The sequence below is a fragment of the Oncorhynchus kisutch genome, linkage group LG4, assembly GCF_002021735.2.
Source record: "Oncorhynchus kisutch isolate 150728-3 linkage group LG4, Okis_V2, whole genome shotgun sequence".
Taxonomy (NCBI): Eukaryota; Metazoa; Chordata; class Actinopteri; order Salmoniformes; family Salmonidae; genus Oncorhynchus; species Oncorhynchus kisutch.
Window position 1 is genome coordinate 66,799,836 of NC_034177.2, and position 13,207 is coordinate 66,813,042.

Below are 13,207 nucleotides of genomic sequence, written 5' to 3' on the forward strand. Positions count from 1 at the left end.
TAGCTGTTTTACTCTGATTAAGTATGTGAACTGTTTGGTGGGTCACTTATTGATCCCCAACCATGACATATGTATCAAACATTGTTTTTATACATGTGAAAAACACGCATAACCTTTCAAAAAAAGGCACATTCATCTTTTTTGGCACATGCCTACTGACAGACCGTCTGTACGTAAGCAGCACTACGTTCCACTATTATAAGGAATAGAACTCACATGACCATAACACATTCAGGAGATACGGTTTATTTTTTAAAGGGGTTGCATACAAAACAATTAAAAGGGAATGGTCTCAGCTTGTAAAGAAATACCTTTTCTTACATAAAAGTGCTTGGAGTTCTGGTCCAACATACAGTATCAATTAACCCATTTAGTGAATTGAACAAGATATGAGTACAGCATTTACTTTAGCATGTATTGTGAAAAGTAATTGGCTCCAATTTTTTTTTTTAAATGACTTCAAGGAAATGAATCACTGCACCTAAAGTGGTTAAAAAAAAAGTCCAGAGTATCCAACTCTACAACAATAATAACAATGGCAGGTAAGAAAGATGTCAAAGCTGTTAGAATACTTTAGTTTCAGTCTCCCTGGTTACAGACTCCACTATAACCAACAGCATTTGACAAACTCTACAACAAAAATAAACTTCAACAAAAAGGCAGTTAATAACAGACGCATAAACTTCAATGAAATACACTTTCTTCAAGTATAAAAACAGTTGTTTTAGGAGGGCGGCTTGAGTAAGCCTTCTGGTTTCAGTCTCAGTATTATAACCAACAGCAGCGTTGTGGGCCCATAGGATCTAGCTCAATATCTTTTTGGTTATGCCTTTAGGAGTAGCTCATCTTCTTTCAAACTCTGGTCAAGTTGATCTCAGATGATTCCTTGGCTTCGATAACTTTGAAGACGCCAACCTTTTGTTTTGAGCTCCTCTTGGCCTTGTCTGGAAGGAGCCAAATTATTACATTTCATACAATTGAGCCCAAACAAAAGCTAGGTATATAATGACAACAGATGTTGACGGTTCGTCAGGGGGCCATTCTACAGGGGATGGCACCGGAGCTCTACAGTGGTAAAGCATGCTGACAAAGGATCTGAGTATTCTAGAAAGCACCACGACATCCCATTCCATGACAGGTGTTTTTAAATCGAACTCACCTAGTAGGTCACTGCGGTCCAGCAGAAACTCCAGGTCCTCGTCACTAATGACCTTCCCCGTGGTGCTTTTCACCTCCCTGAGAAAGACGGTCATTAGATAACAATAGACTTTGACCAACTTACTATGCATTTGACATTTCCTCTAGTGAGTTTCATAATGAACATTGATCGACAATCTCGTACTTCTCGTAATCTCTTGCGCTGAGAAGATCCATCAGCTCAGACACATCAACACAGCTCTTGGTCTGTTTGAGCTCAGCTTTTCCTCCTTTGAATTTGTCTGAAGATAAGAAAATTTTAAAAAAAGGTACCAAAATATGAACACATGCACCTAAAGTTATTTAAAAAAAGCTACAATACTCAGTTCTGAAATATTTAGCATCTCTAATGCAGGGAGGGAGGGGCAACTGATGGGGTTGGGGGCCGCCAATAAAGATCTGAACTACTCATGAGCGGCAGCAGTGGCTCGTGGGTCTGCATACTCACATGTGCAGTCAGAGCCGCCCTAGCATTTGGGGTGCCCATAGCAAAATTGTTGCCCGCCAACCCCTTGTTAGCAAAACATTTTAGCAGCCCCTCTTGACAGCAGATAAACATTAAGTTTGAGTTAATTTCCTGCAATTCTACAAATTTTGTCATAGGGTGGAAAAATTACATCTGAGTGAGTGTGACTAACCAAATCAATGTGGGCCCTCTGGTCAGTATTCGACCATGACTACTAGAAGTTCAGAGAGATGGCTAGACTAATTTACAAACCTAAAAAAATGTTCGCTGACAAGGGTGAGTGACCGTTAGTGACTGACAAGAGAAACTGCTGATTCAAAACAACATTTCTAAATTGCACCATGTGTATTCTACCATTTTAACTTTGTCCATGGGCCTACAAAAAGGGGGCCAGGCCACCAGTTGCCCATCCCTGCTTTAATACATCTTCAATTCATGTGGGTTTTAGATTTCCCTCAATGTAATAGTTGTGTCCTGGATGTGGTACTCTACGCACTCTTGTGAATGACCATCTTCTCCAGTTTCCTCTTGGCTGAGGCTCTCTCCAGGATCTTCTGGTCGATGGTGTTGGCAGTGACCAGGCGATACACCACCACTGGTTTGGTCTGCCCGATGCGGTGGCACCTATCCTGGGCCTGCAGGTCTGCCTGGGGGTTCTGACAGAGGAAGAGTCCATTCATTATCGTATGGAAACAAGACCAGTAGGTACCAAACAAATAGTAGTAGGCAATGTTTGTTGCGCTCATCCAGAGAGCATGAGTTCTACACCTACCCAGTCACTGTCAAAGATGATGACCGTGTCAGCAGCAGTCAGGTTGATGCCCAGGCCACCTGCTCTGGTGCTCAGTAGGAAGAGGAACACCTCTGGGTCAGACGAGAACTTTGTCATCTGCAAAGAAAATATGGAGGGATAGTTGCACAGCACAAGAAAGGAGATGATTATAAGAGCTGTATGACTGCTTCATGGCTGAGTGCTTTAAGGGTAATTCCTTTGTGGGGAGTAGACTCACGTTCTCCTCTCTGTCGGCATAAGCCATTGTCCCGTCCAGTCGGCTGTACTGGTAACCACGCAGGTAGCAGTAGTCCATTAGGATATCCAAGATGGACGTCATCTGGCTGAAAATCAGCACCTGTTTGTCCGCAATGTCGAGTCAGAAGTGGTCACAAACATCTCTCAATAAATACATATTCAAGCAAAAAGGTTCGGTATTAAAATCCCAACACTTGACACAGAATTTGTCAGTTTACCTTGTGTCCCCTCCTCTTCAGCTCTGGCAGCATTCTGTCTAGAATGAGGAACTTCCCAGAGGTCTGCACCAGTTGCTCATCAATCTGCAGGGGAAAGAGATTGAGGGTGAAACACAAGACAATGCATTTACAAATGAGCTACACCAGATGACAGTCCAACTCCCAACGCGCTGACAAAAGCCTCTACTTAGCTGCGATGAGAAGTCATGAATGCACCCACATTCACTGGCTGTGTAATTTTGAAACATCATTTTGTGCCAGTAGCCATTGAAATCCAGCAGGGCCTTTACCTTGAACTCCTGAGTGGCTGGGTCCAGTGGGTACTCTATGAGGTAGGGGTGGTTACAGCACCTCTTCAGCAGCATGAGGATGTTCTGCAGTTTCAGGTTGATCTGAGAGTCCAGGGGCATCTGCACGTCCACCACCGGGGCGGGGCTGGAGAGGAGAGATACGTTACACCACAGCTGGGGCAAATGGCAAACTCTAGTCTTTATGGTTCATTTATATTAAAATGCAGTTGACATTCACAAAAAATGTAGAAATTACACAGACTTGATAAACTACAATTGATATGACCATAACAATATAATCATCCCATTTATGGGCACAGCATTGTTTGCGTCACACAGAACACTACCATAGTAGAGGAGATTCTGACCTCAGCTCTGCCTCCTTCTGAACCCTCTCCAGGTATTTCTCCAGGTCATAGGGCGTGTCACCATCAGTCTCTTTGTAGTCCACAGGCCTCCTGGTCCGGCGCTTAGGCCTGCCGTCGGTCGTCAGCACCACTGGGGCCTCCCCCTGAAAGAGGACACGTCTCTTAGAAACATCTTTCAAAACAAAGCACGGCCTCAGAAGTCTGCAATATTTATTTTCCATTCTATACCCTTGTTTTTCTATAGTATAACCATATGACAGTGTAGCAGTGAACTGAAGGTCTTACCTTCTCCTGGCCCAGCATTTTGGCAATGGTCTTGTTGACCACAGCAGTGTAAAAAGACTCCTGTTTGGCAGTGAGTGGGGCGTACACAACAATCTCTTTTTTGGGCGGCACCTCCAACGTCACGTCAGACTTCAGTCGTCGTAGCAGGAACGGCGTCAGAATCTGCAGATGAAAGAGAGTTTATGGACAATCTCACTACAGGTTTAACCATTTTACCTTCCCCAGTGAATTGCAGAGCTAGTCAGAGGGCTTACCTGGTGGAGCATGTGCAGGATGTTCTGCTCTCGTTCGTTAGCCACAACTTGTTTTGCATTCGATCCAATGGTGTCGATGTCAAACCACGACTCAAAGCTGTAGAGATAAGTAAAGTGCAATTAAGTTTACAAGGCAAAATAAAAACTTTCTGTATAGTCCCATTCCAACAGTAGACGCAAACATAGACAGACATGTCCCTTACCTCTTGAGGTCGTCAAAGACCTCAGGCAGGAGGAAGTTGAGCAGTGACCAGAGCTCAGCCAGGTTGTTCTGCAGCGGCGTGCCTGTCAGGAGCAGTTTGTTGTCCGTGGGCAGCATCTTGAGTTCCCTCACCAGTCGGCAGTTCAGGTTTTTGATCCTGTGGCCCTCGTCCACGATCAGGTACTTCCACTGGAAGCGCTAGGGAGGAACAGCAAAAGGCGGTTATCAGTGAGATGCTGAATGGGTTAAATAGGTTGCACAACTTAAGGCAAATTGAATACATGCAACTTTTACAGCTTACATGATGAGTAGGGGAGTTGGGCCTACCTGCAGAAACTTCCTGTCTATCATGGCAATTTCAAAGGAGGTGACCACCACAGGGCACATGTTGTGAGGCCCCTGGGGCTTACGAATCTGCTTTAACAATGACATCCTCTCCTTAGCAGGCCCATGGTACAGCTGTACGGACACCTTACCATTCAAGATGAACAAGGAATTGAACAGTGAAATATATATATATATTTTTTAAACAGTAATTGATTGGTGATGCACATGACATTCAATTGCACAACTTCTGTAATACTTTTTTTTTTTTTTTACCTCTGGAGTGAAGCGCTTGAACTCATTGATCCAGTTGGGCAGAGTGGACAGGGGGGCCACTACCAAGAAGGGTCCCAGCACCTTTCTCTCCAGCATCATGGCCACGTGGGCGATGCACTGGATGGTCTTCCCCAGACCCATCTCATCTGCCAGGATCCCATTAATACCATTCTCCCACAACATCTGGAGAAAACAAAACACACACCAAGATTATAATGACATTTCTCTATGATCAAACAAAATGGGCATAGTCAACAGCCCACTTACCCTGAGCCACTCCACGCCCTCTATCTGGTAGGACCTCATGACTCCCCCAGTGAAGAGCAGGGGCTGCTGGGCGGGCACGGCCTGCCCGTTCACTTTCCTGTCTGGGTCCAGCAGTTGTTTGGCATTGTCTCTCACAGCCTCCGACAGACGGCCCTTGATGTCAGCATTTGAGTCACTCATCTTTTCAATGTCTGCCGCTTCTAGCTTCTTCTTCCCAAGGAACTCCTGTTATTCAGACAGATATATTGGCATTAGAGCATCTGGGACATCTAGGACTCATCAACACTCTCCCAAGTTCTTGAGTCAGTTAAAAACAATCAGTTAAAAAAAAAAATGCTCCTTGCAGTGTATAAACAAAAGGCCTTTACCTCATCCTCCACTTTAGGTTTCTTGGCCTTGGACATAATTTCCTGAAACAAAAAGCAAAAAAAGGATGACATATGCAACAAAAAAGGTTGAATAGCATGAAATAGGCATTCGTCTACATTTCAAAAAGAGACGGTCACCTCTTACCTCTTTAGACATGACATCAGCGATTTTGTAATCTTCGTCCCTCTTCCTTTTCTTTCTTTCAACTGAAAAAACAGAAAGACAAATTCAGGAGTTGGATATCGTCAATATAAAATTGTGTTTCGACATCAACTAGAGGATTTCAATGGTCATGATGCAAAGTAACAGGACACAAGTGCTGCCTACCTCTTCCAGTCTTTTTGCCAGTGCCCTGTGACAAGAAAATGTTAAATGTTTAGTGATTAAGGAGCTGCTGGCAGCAATAAATCACAGAAACATAACAAAAACACACAGGAATGGAAAACTCACTCACCTTGTGTGTCTTTTCCAGTCTCTCTTTCTTCAGCATTTCCTGGGTATATAGGGAAAATGTACTGTTAAACACGCTTTTTCAAATACTATTCAGACTACTTGGGTAGATATACAGTACCAGTCAAAAGTCTGGACACCTACTCAATGCAGGGTTTCTTTATTTTTTTACATTGTAGAATAATAGCGACGACATCAAAACTATGAAACACATGACAAGAACAGCTCAAATAAGCAAAGAGAAAGGACAGTCCATCATTACTGTAAGACATGAAGGTGAGTCAATCTGGAACATTTCAAGAACTTTGAAAGTTTCTTCAGGTGCAGTCGCAAAAACCATCAAGCGCTATGATGACTCTCACGAGGACTGCTACAGGAAAGGAAGACCCAGAGTTACCTCTGCTGCAGAGGATAAGTTCATTAGAGTTAACTGCACCTCAGATTGCAGCCCAAATAAATGCTTCAGTGTTCAAGTAACAGACACATCTCAACATCAAATGTTCAGAGGAGAACGTGTGAATCAGGCCTTCATGGTCAAATTGCTGCAAACCACTATAGGACACCAATAAGAAGAAGAGACTTGCTTGGGCCAAGAAACACGGGCAGAGGACATCAGACTGTGGAAATCTGTTCTTTGGTCTAAAGAGCCCAAATTTGAGATTTTTGGTGAGAAGTTGTGAGACGCAGAGTAGGTAAACGGATGATCTCCACGTGCGATTCCCACCGTGAAGCATGTAGGCGTGATGGTGGCGTGATGGTGCTTTGCTAGTGACACTGTCAGTAATTTATTTAGAATTCAAGGCACACTTAACCAGCATGGCTACCACAGCGATACACCATCCCATCTGGTTTGCGCTTAAGTGGGATATCGTTTGTTTTTCCTCCAGGGTGTGTAAGGGTTATTTGACCAAGGAGAGTGATTGAGTGCTGCATCAGATGCCCTGGCCTCCACAATCACACAACCTCAACCCAATTGAGATGGTTTGGGATGAGTTGGAATGAAGGAAAAGCAGCCTTCAAGACTGTTAGAAAAGCATTCCAGGTGAAGCTGGTTGAGAGAATGTGCAAAGCTGTCATCAAGGCTAATTTGAAGAATCTCAAATTTTGGTTTAACACTTTTTTGGTTACTACATGATTCCATGTGTTATTTCATAGATTTGATGTCTTCACTATTATTCTACAACGTAGAATATAGTAAAAATAAAGAACCTTTGAATGAGTAGGTGTGTCCAAACTGACTGGTACTGTATGCGTTTCCATGCATTTTTCAGACAATCGCACGAGTTGGAAAGCAATTATCCCCAAAAGGAGGCCTGGAAACAGCAAAGCTAAGGAGCTTAGGTAGTGACTGCCTAGATTCCTGTTCTCATTTGTATTTGTTCACCTGTAACTCATTAGCTGTAACATGATCAAATCACATCTATGGATAGGTAATAGTTGTACAATGAGCTGTGCAAGAGGTACTTCTAATATTCCACTCCACTGGTATTAGGACTTACCTCCTGCTGCTGTTGCTCCATCTTGGTAAGAAGGAATTTGGAATAGATGTTACTTTTCTCCAGCAAGTGTTGCAGCCTCTTGAAGCGAATGTCATGAGATTCCTTCTCCCGAGCTTCTCGAGCCTTGTGAAAAAAAAGAGAGTAATGTTGGCCATTGAAAACATTACATTATCCCAACAACATCACTACAGTTATTCAGACACTGTTTTTCAACAACAAAAACTAACCTTTTTCATTATCTCCTCTTCTTGTTTCTCTCCTTTCTCCATCAATTGTTTCTCCTCTTCCTCCATTTCTTTTGTGATGACAACCGCAGACACTACATCTTCCACACTTGCAGCTGCTGAGATGTTATATGGTTAACGTACACTACATGACCAAAAGTATGTGGACACCTGCTCGCATAACATCTCATTCCAAAATCATGGGCATTAATATAGAGTTGGTCTCCCTTTGCTGTAATAACAGCCTCCACTCTTCTGGGAAGGCTTTCCAATATATGTTGTAAAATTCCATTCAGCCACAAGAGCATTAGAGAGGTCAGCAATGACGTTGGCCCATTAAGCCTGGCATGCAGTCAGCGTTCCAATTAATCCAAAAGGTGTTCGATGGGGTTGTGGTCAGGGCTCTGTGCAGGCCAGTCAAGTTCTTCCACATGATAGACAAACCATTTCTGTATGGACCTCGCTTTGTGCATGGGGCATTGTCATGCTGAAACAGGAAAGGGCCTTCCCCAAACTGTTGGCACAAAACACAGAATCGTCTAGAATGTCCCACCGCACCGGTAACCCCTGTATATTGCCTTGTTTTTTTTCATTTATTTTTCTTTGTTTATTTAGTAAATATTTTCTTAACTCTTTCTTGAACTGCATTGTTGGTTAAGGGCTTGTATGTAAGCATTTCACGGTAAGGTCTACACCTACTGTACTCGGCACGTGACAAATCAAATTTGATTTGGAATGTCATTGTATGCTATAGCATTCAGATTTCCCTTCACTGCAACTAAGGAGCCTCGGCCGAACCATGAAAAGCAGCCCCAGACCATTATTCCTCCACCACCAAACTTCAGTTGGCACTGTCCATTGGGGCAGGTAGCGTTTTCCTGGCATCTGCCAAACCCAGATTCGAATGGCAGACTGCCAGATGAAGAGTGATTCATCACTCCACTGCTCCAGAGTCCAATGGCGGCGTGCTTTACACCACTCCAGCCGAAGCTTGGCATTGCGCATGGTGATCTTAGGCTTGTGCATGCCTCCTTTGCCATGGAAACACCTCCTTTGACAAGCTCCCGACAAACAGTTATTATGCTGATGTTGCTTCCAGAGGCGGTTTGGAACTCGGTAGTGAGTGTTGCAACCGATGACAGGTGATTTTTTGTACACGCTTCAGCACTCTGTGGTTCCGTACCTATGAGCTTGTGTGGCCTACCACTTCACATCTGAGACGTTGTTGCTCCTACCCTTTTCCACTTCACAATAACAGCACTTACAGTTGACCAGGGCAAAACATTTGATGAACTGAATTGGTGGCATCCTATGATGGTGCCACATTGAAAGTCACAGCTATTCACGAAGGCCATTCTACTACCAATGTTGGGTCTATAGAGATTGCACGGCTGTGTGGTCGATTTTATACCCATGTCAGCAAAGGCTAATTTGAAGGGGTGTCCAGATACTTTTCTATGTATATCGTATATGGTTATAATTTATATGAAGGGAAGAATTGTCAACCTCTAAGGGTAGTAGCTACAAGTTAGTAAGCCACCGATGACCAATAATGAGTGTCTTCACTTACCATTTTCAGGCAAAGTCTCCTCCATAGCTGTACCCAGCGGTTCTTCAGATTCGTTAGGCTTTGGACAATGAGGAGACATGCTTCGGGTTTCTTCCTTTACGCTGTTGAGTAAATATTAAATGAATGGGAGTGAGACAAATAACCGTGCATGTGTAAACTGTGTGGCAAGTAAACAGTTCAGCTAGCTAGCTAGCCTTGAAGCTACGAAACACTACACTAACGTTACCGACGTCATAGCGATTTAACGTTAGCTAGCTAGGGCTACTAACGTTAGCCTAGCCCTAGGTTACATCTAACGGTAGCTGCATGCACAAAGACCGTTTTGAAACAATTCAGGACTTACCAACTCATATTGGGAAAACCTTCCAAACTAGATATGTAGCAAAATAAACTATTTCCCTGGGATATTTATTTTAGGAAGAACTAGCTAGATATAGCAAGTTATACAAAGAAGTTACACAAGCATGCAGCAGTCTGTCTGTGTGATGACTGACTGTAGAATTAAGGAGGTGGGGCTTCATGATTTCGCGCCAAAGAGGATGAAACTAATGTTAAAGACAGGGGGATCTGATATATTGAAAATCCAACAGTGTTTCTATTTTTGGTTTGCAGAACATCGAAAGAGGGAAGACTTAATTATATGATCATGAGTAAGATCATATTACATTTTCACTCGCAATAAAATTGTTCAGAATTGAGATATGAAATCGCTTCATGAAACATTTACCCCTTAGGATCATATATCTAAAATCCACTGCGTTAATATTTCCCGCGAACTCTGACACGACTGACCAACGATACCGGTTCCGCAGAGTACGGTCAAAGTTTAAAAAAAATACCTAACCCATTGTTCTATCTGCAGTGGCGCCCCCAGAAATGTTTCATAGTGGTGGCCAGATGGGGCCACTGAAAATCTTGGTGTGGCACACCAAAACCAAAAGCCATAAATGAATTTCACAGCAATTCTATTATGCTGTTGTAGTATATAGGCTAGTTGAAAACTATGTCAATATGAGAGTTAAGGAATGATACTGATATACTTTGGTTTCTTATTTTACAGTTAATGTTTAAAAAGTTTAAAAACATCACACAGAGGCCAATACAGCTTTATTATTTTCAATACAGCTTTATTCAGGTGTTTTGTAAACAAAAATATTATATATGTCCAAAAATGAAGAAAAAAAAAGGGAAAAAAGCATTATCATGGACAATGTACATTTTACTATAGCCTACTCACAACCTACTCATATCCCTGCTTTATTAGGCTACATTCTTTTCAATACAGCTTTATTTGCCTGTTGCTGTGTCTTTTGGCAAACACATCCACAAAATCTTAAAGATTTATGTCCCTAGCCCGTCTTGACTCTACACATAGCATTAGTATGTGATTCTGATTTGTCATGGCCTACAAATCCCCCATCTTTGTAAGTTGCTTTTGTCCATTTTTGAACCCCTCTTCAGATGTAAACACTAAATCGCCTGAGGAGGGGAGACTGAAGTGCCAGCAGGCATAGCAGTAGGCATAGTCTTTACTCTGAGAGTATTCCAGTCATTTATGCTTACTGCGGGAAAAACTTCAGATGTGGCTGTTTGGGCCACTCTGCTCTTGACTGGGATATATCTAGGATGAAAGAAGAGGCAAAATCAGTTATTCTAATTTTTAAATAATAATAACAATAATAATAATAATAACATGAGTAGCTAGTCCCTCTCCATTGTAATTACCGATTACATTTGTAATATCGGCCTATAGACAATTCTATTCAGACTATTCAAACTCAACTACTAATAAACATGAATCAGAAGGCTTTATGTGATTATGTCATGACTCATAACTCAATGTAGACATGTTATAACCATACATTTATCCAGATAACGTTACTCTCTAGCCATCCATTTCATTATCGGGGGCACTGTCACAACTTCACCTGTTGGTCCAGGAACGGGTTGAATAGCTCAAGCTGAGTCCTGCCTCGCATGGTTGTCAACCTCTGTGACTGTTGTTGCTGCCTGTTCCGCACTTTCGTGCCATGCTGCGGTCTGTTGTTCTTTACTGTGCTCTGTCACTGATGCTGCCTGTGCGTCACTGTCATGTTCTGCCTCTGTTCTGTCATGCTCTCTCGCTGCCTCTGCCTGTTCATTGGCTTGCTCAATGATGTTATCATCATCTTCAACTGCATCCTCACTAACGTTAACCCTCTGCTGCTGCTCCCCTGTCGGCTGCGTCTCCCCTGTACCATTTTTCTTAAAAGAAATAAGAGATATCCATGGACATTCTCTTCATTGTCTGGAAATTGACATAGCTACAGTGACTAACCGTAGCTAGTAAGCTAATGCTATACCAGCCCATAATGTCAGCTAGGTAGATGATCTGCCAGTCCTAAATTCATCAAGCGGTTTGAAAATCGTTCTAGAAAGCTATGATAACTCTAACTATAGTTAGCTCACACTCACTATGCTGCAGAGTAACCTTAAACCGGCATAAACTAACTAGCTAAGCCCCCCCCTCCCCCAATCCCTAATTTAATTAGCTAACTAACATATACTAGCTAGCTAGGTAATTCGACATTGTCAAAAAACGAACAGTTTACAGTTTCCACCATAATTTTCAAATAAATTCATAAAAAATCCTACAATGTGATTTTCTGGATTTTCTTTCCTCATTTTGTCTGTCATAGTTGAAGTGTACCTATGATGAAAATTACAGGCTTCTCTCATCTTTTTAAGTGGGAGAACTTGCACAATTGGTGGCTGACTAAATACTTTTTTGCCCCACTGTATATGTTTTGTACACAAACCGCTGCCCACATGGAGTAAGAAATCGTGAATGTATTTACGTGAGAATGCCTCGGTTCTCCGTTTACTTGTCGGAACCAAGGCTTCTTGGAAAGGGGGTTGGCTGGGCCTTTCCGCGGCCCACTTGTATGGCTCTGATTGTCCACAAGAGGTCACAATTTCCTTAGTTGCCCATGGCTACAATGACTTGTCATGTAGTCTTGAACAGAACTACAAAATAGATGATTCTTCCCGTTGCTCTTAAATGAGCTTTTCTATATACTTGTTAACATCAGAAGCTTCCACCCTAAGTTTGTTTTACTCACTGCTTTAGCACACTCCGCCAACCCTGATGATCTTGCAGTGTCTGAATCCTGGCTTAGGAAGGCCACCAAAAATTTTGAGATTTCCATACCCAACTACATCATTTTCTGTCAAGATAGAACTGCCAAAGCGGGAGGAGTTGCAATCTACTGCAGAGATAGCTTGCAAAGTTCTGTCATACTTTCCAGGTCTATGCCCAAACAGAAATAAGTCTCTCAATTTTGCCGCTTGTTATAGACCCCCCTCAGCTCCCAGCTGTGCCATGGACACCATATGTGAATTGATTGCCCCCCATCTATCTTCAGATTTCGTTCTGTTAGGTGACCTAAACTGGGATATGCTGAACACCCCAGCAGTCCTACAATCTAAGCTAGATGCCCTCAATCTCACACAAATTATCAAGGAAACCACCAGGTACAACCCTAAATCTGTAAACATGGGCACCCTCATAGACATTATCCTGACCAACTTGCCCTCCCAATACACCTCTGCTGTTTTCAATCAGAATCTCAGCAATCACTGCCTCATTGTCTGCATCCGATATGGGTCCGCGGTCAAACGACCACCCCTCATCACTGTAAAACGCTCCCTAAAACACTTCTGCAAGCAGGCCTTTCTAATCGACCTGGCCCGGGAAGGCTATTGACCTCATCCCGTCAGTCGAGGATGCCTGGTCGTTCTTTAAAAGTAATTTCCTCACCATCTTAAAAAAACATGCCCCTTTCATAAAAATGTAGAACCAAGAAAAGATATAGCCCTTGATTCACTCCAGACCTGACAGCCCTTGACCAGCACAAAAACATCCTGTGGCGGACTGAA

The 13,207-nt window shown here is 42.8% G+C and overlaps 1 protein-coding gene across 2 annotated transcripts; it reads right to left on the reverse strand.

Moving 5' to 3' along the window:
* Nucleotides 1–230: 230 nt before the first annotated feature.
* Nucleotides 231–9,797, reverse strand: LOC109889882 (lymphocyte-specific helicase). 2 transcript variants are annotated; one of them, XM_020481665.2, is made up of 23 exons: nucleotides 9,633–9,797; nucleotides 9,290–9,390; nucleotides 7,723–7,835; nucleotides 7,496–7,618; nucleotides 6,001–6,039; nucleotides 5,874–5,898; nucleotides 5,691–5,752; nucleotides 5,546–5,587; nucleotides 5,178–5,402; nucleotides 4,911–5,093; nucleotides 4,638–4,781; nucleotides 4,312–4,508; nucleotides 4,109–4,205; nucleotides 3,855–4,016; nucleotides 3,570–3,712; nucleotides 3,202–3,346; nucleotides 2,912–2,995; nucleotides 2,674–2,793; nucleotides 2,436–2,552; nucleotides 2,160–2,319; nucleotides 1,343–1,439; nucleotides 1,160–1,236; nucleotides 231–944 (listed from the first exon to the last, which is right to left on the reverse strand). In XM_020481665.2, the coding sequence occupies exons 1-23, from the start codon at nucleotides 9,638–9,640 to the stop codon at nucleotides 853–855; spliced, it is 2,556 nt and encodes an 851-aa protein (XP_020337254.1). In that variant the 5' UTR covers nucleotides 9,641–9,797; the 3' UTR covers nucleotides 231–852. The 2 variants fall into 2 exon arrangements, with proteins under 2 accessions (XP_020337254.1, XP_020337253.1); XM_020481664.2 differs by having other exon boundaries at nucleotides 7,723–7,838.
* Between the last annotated feature and the right edge of the window lie 3,410 nt (nucleotides 9,798–13,207).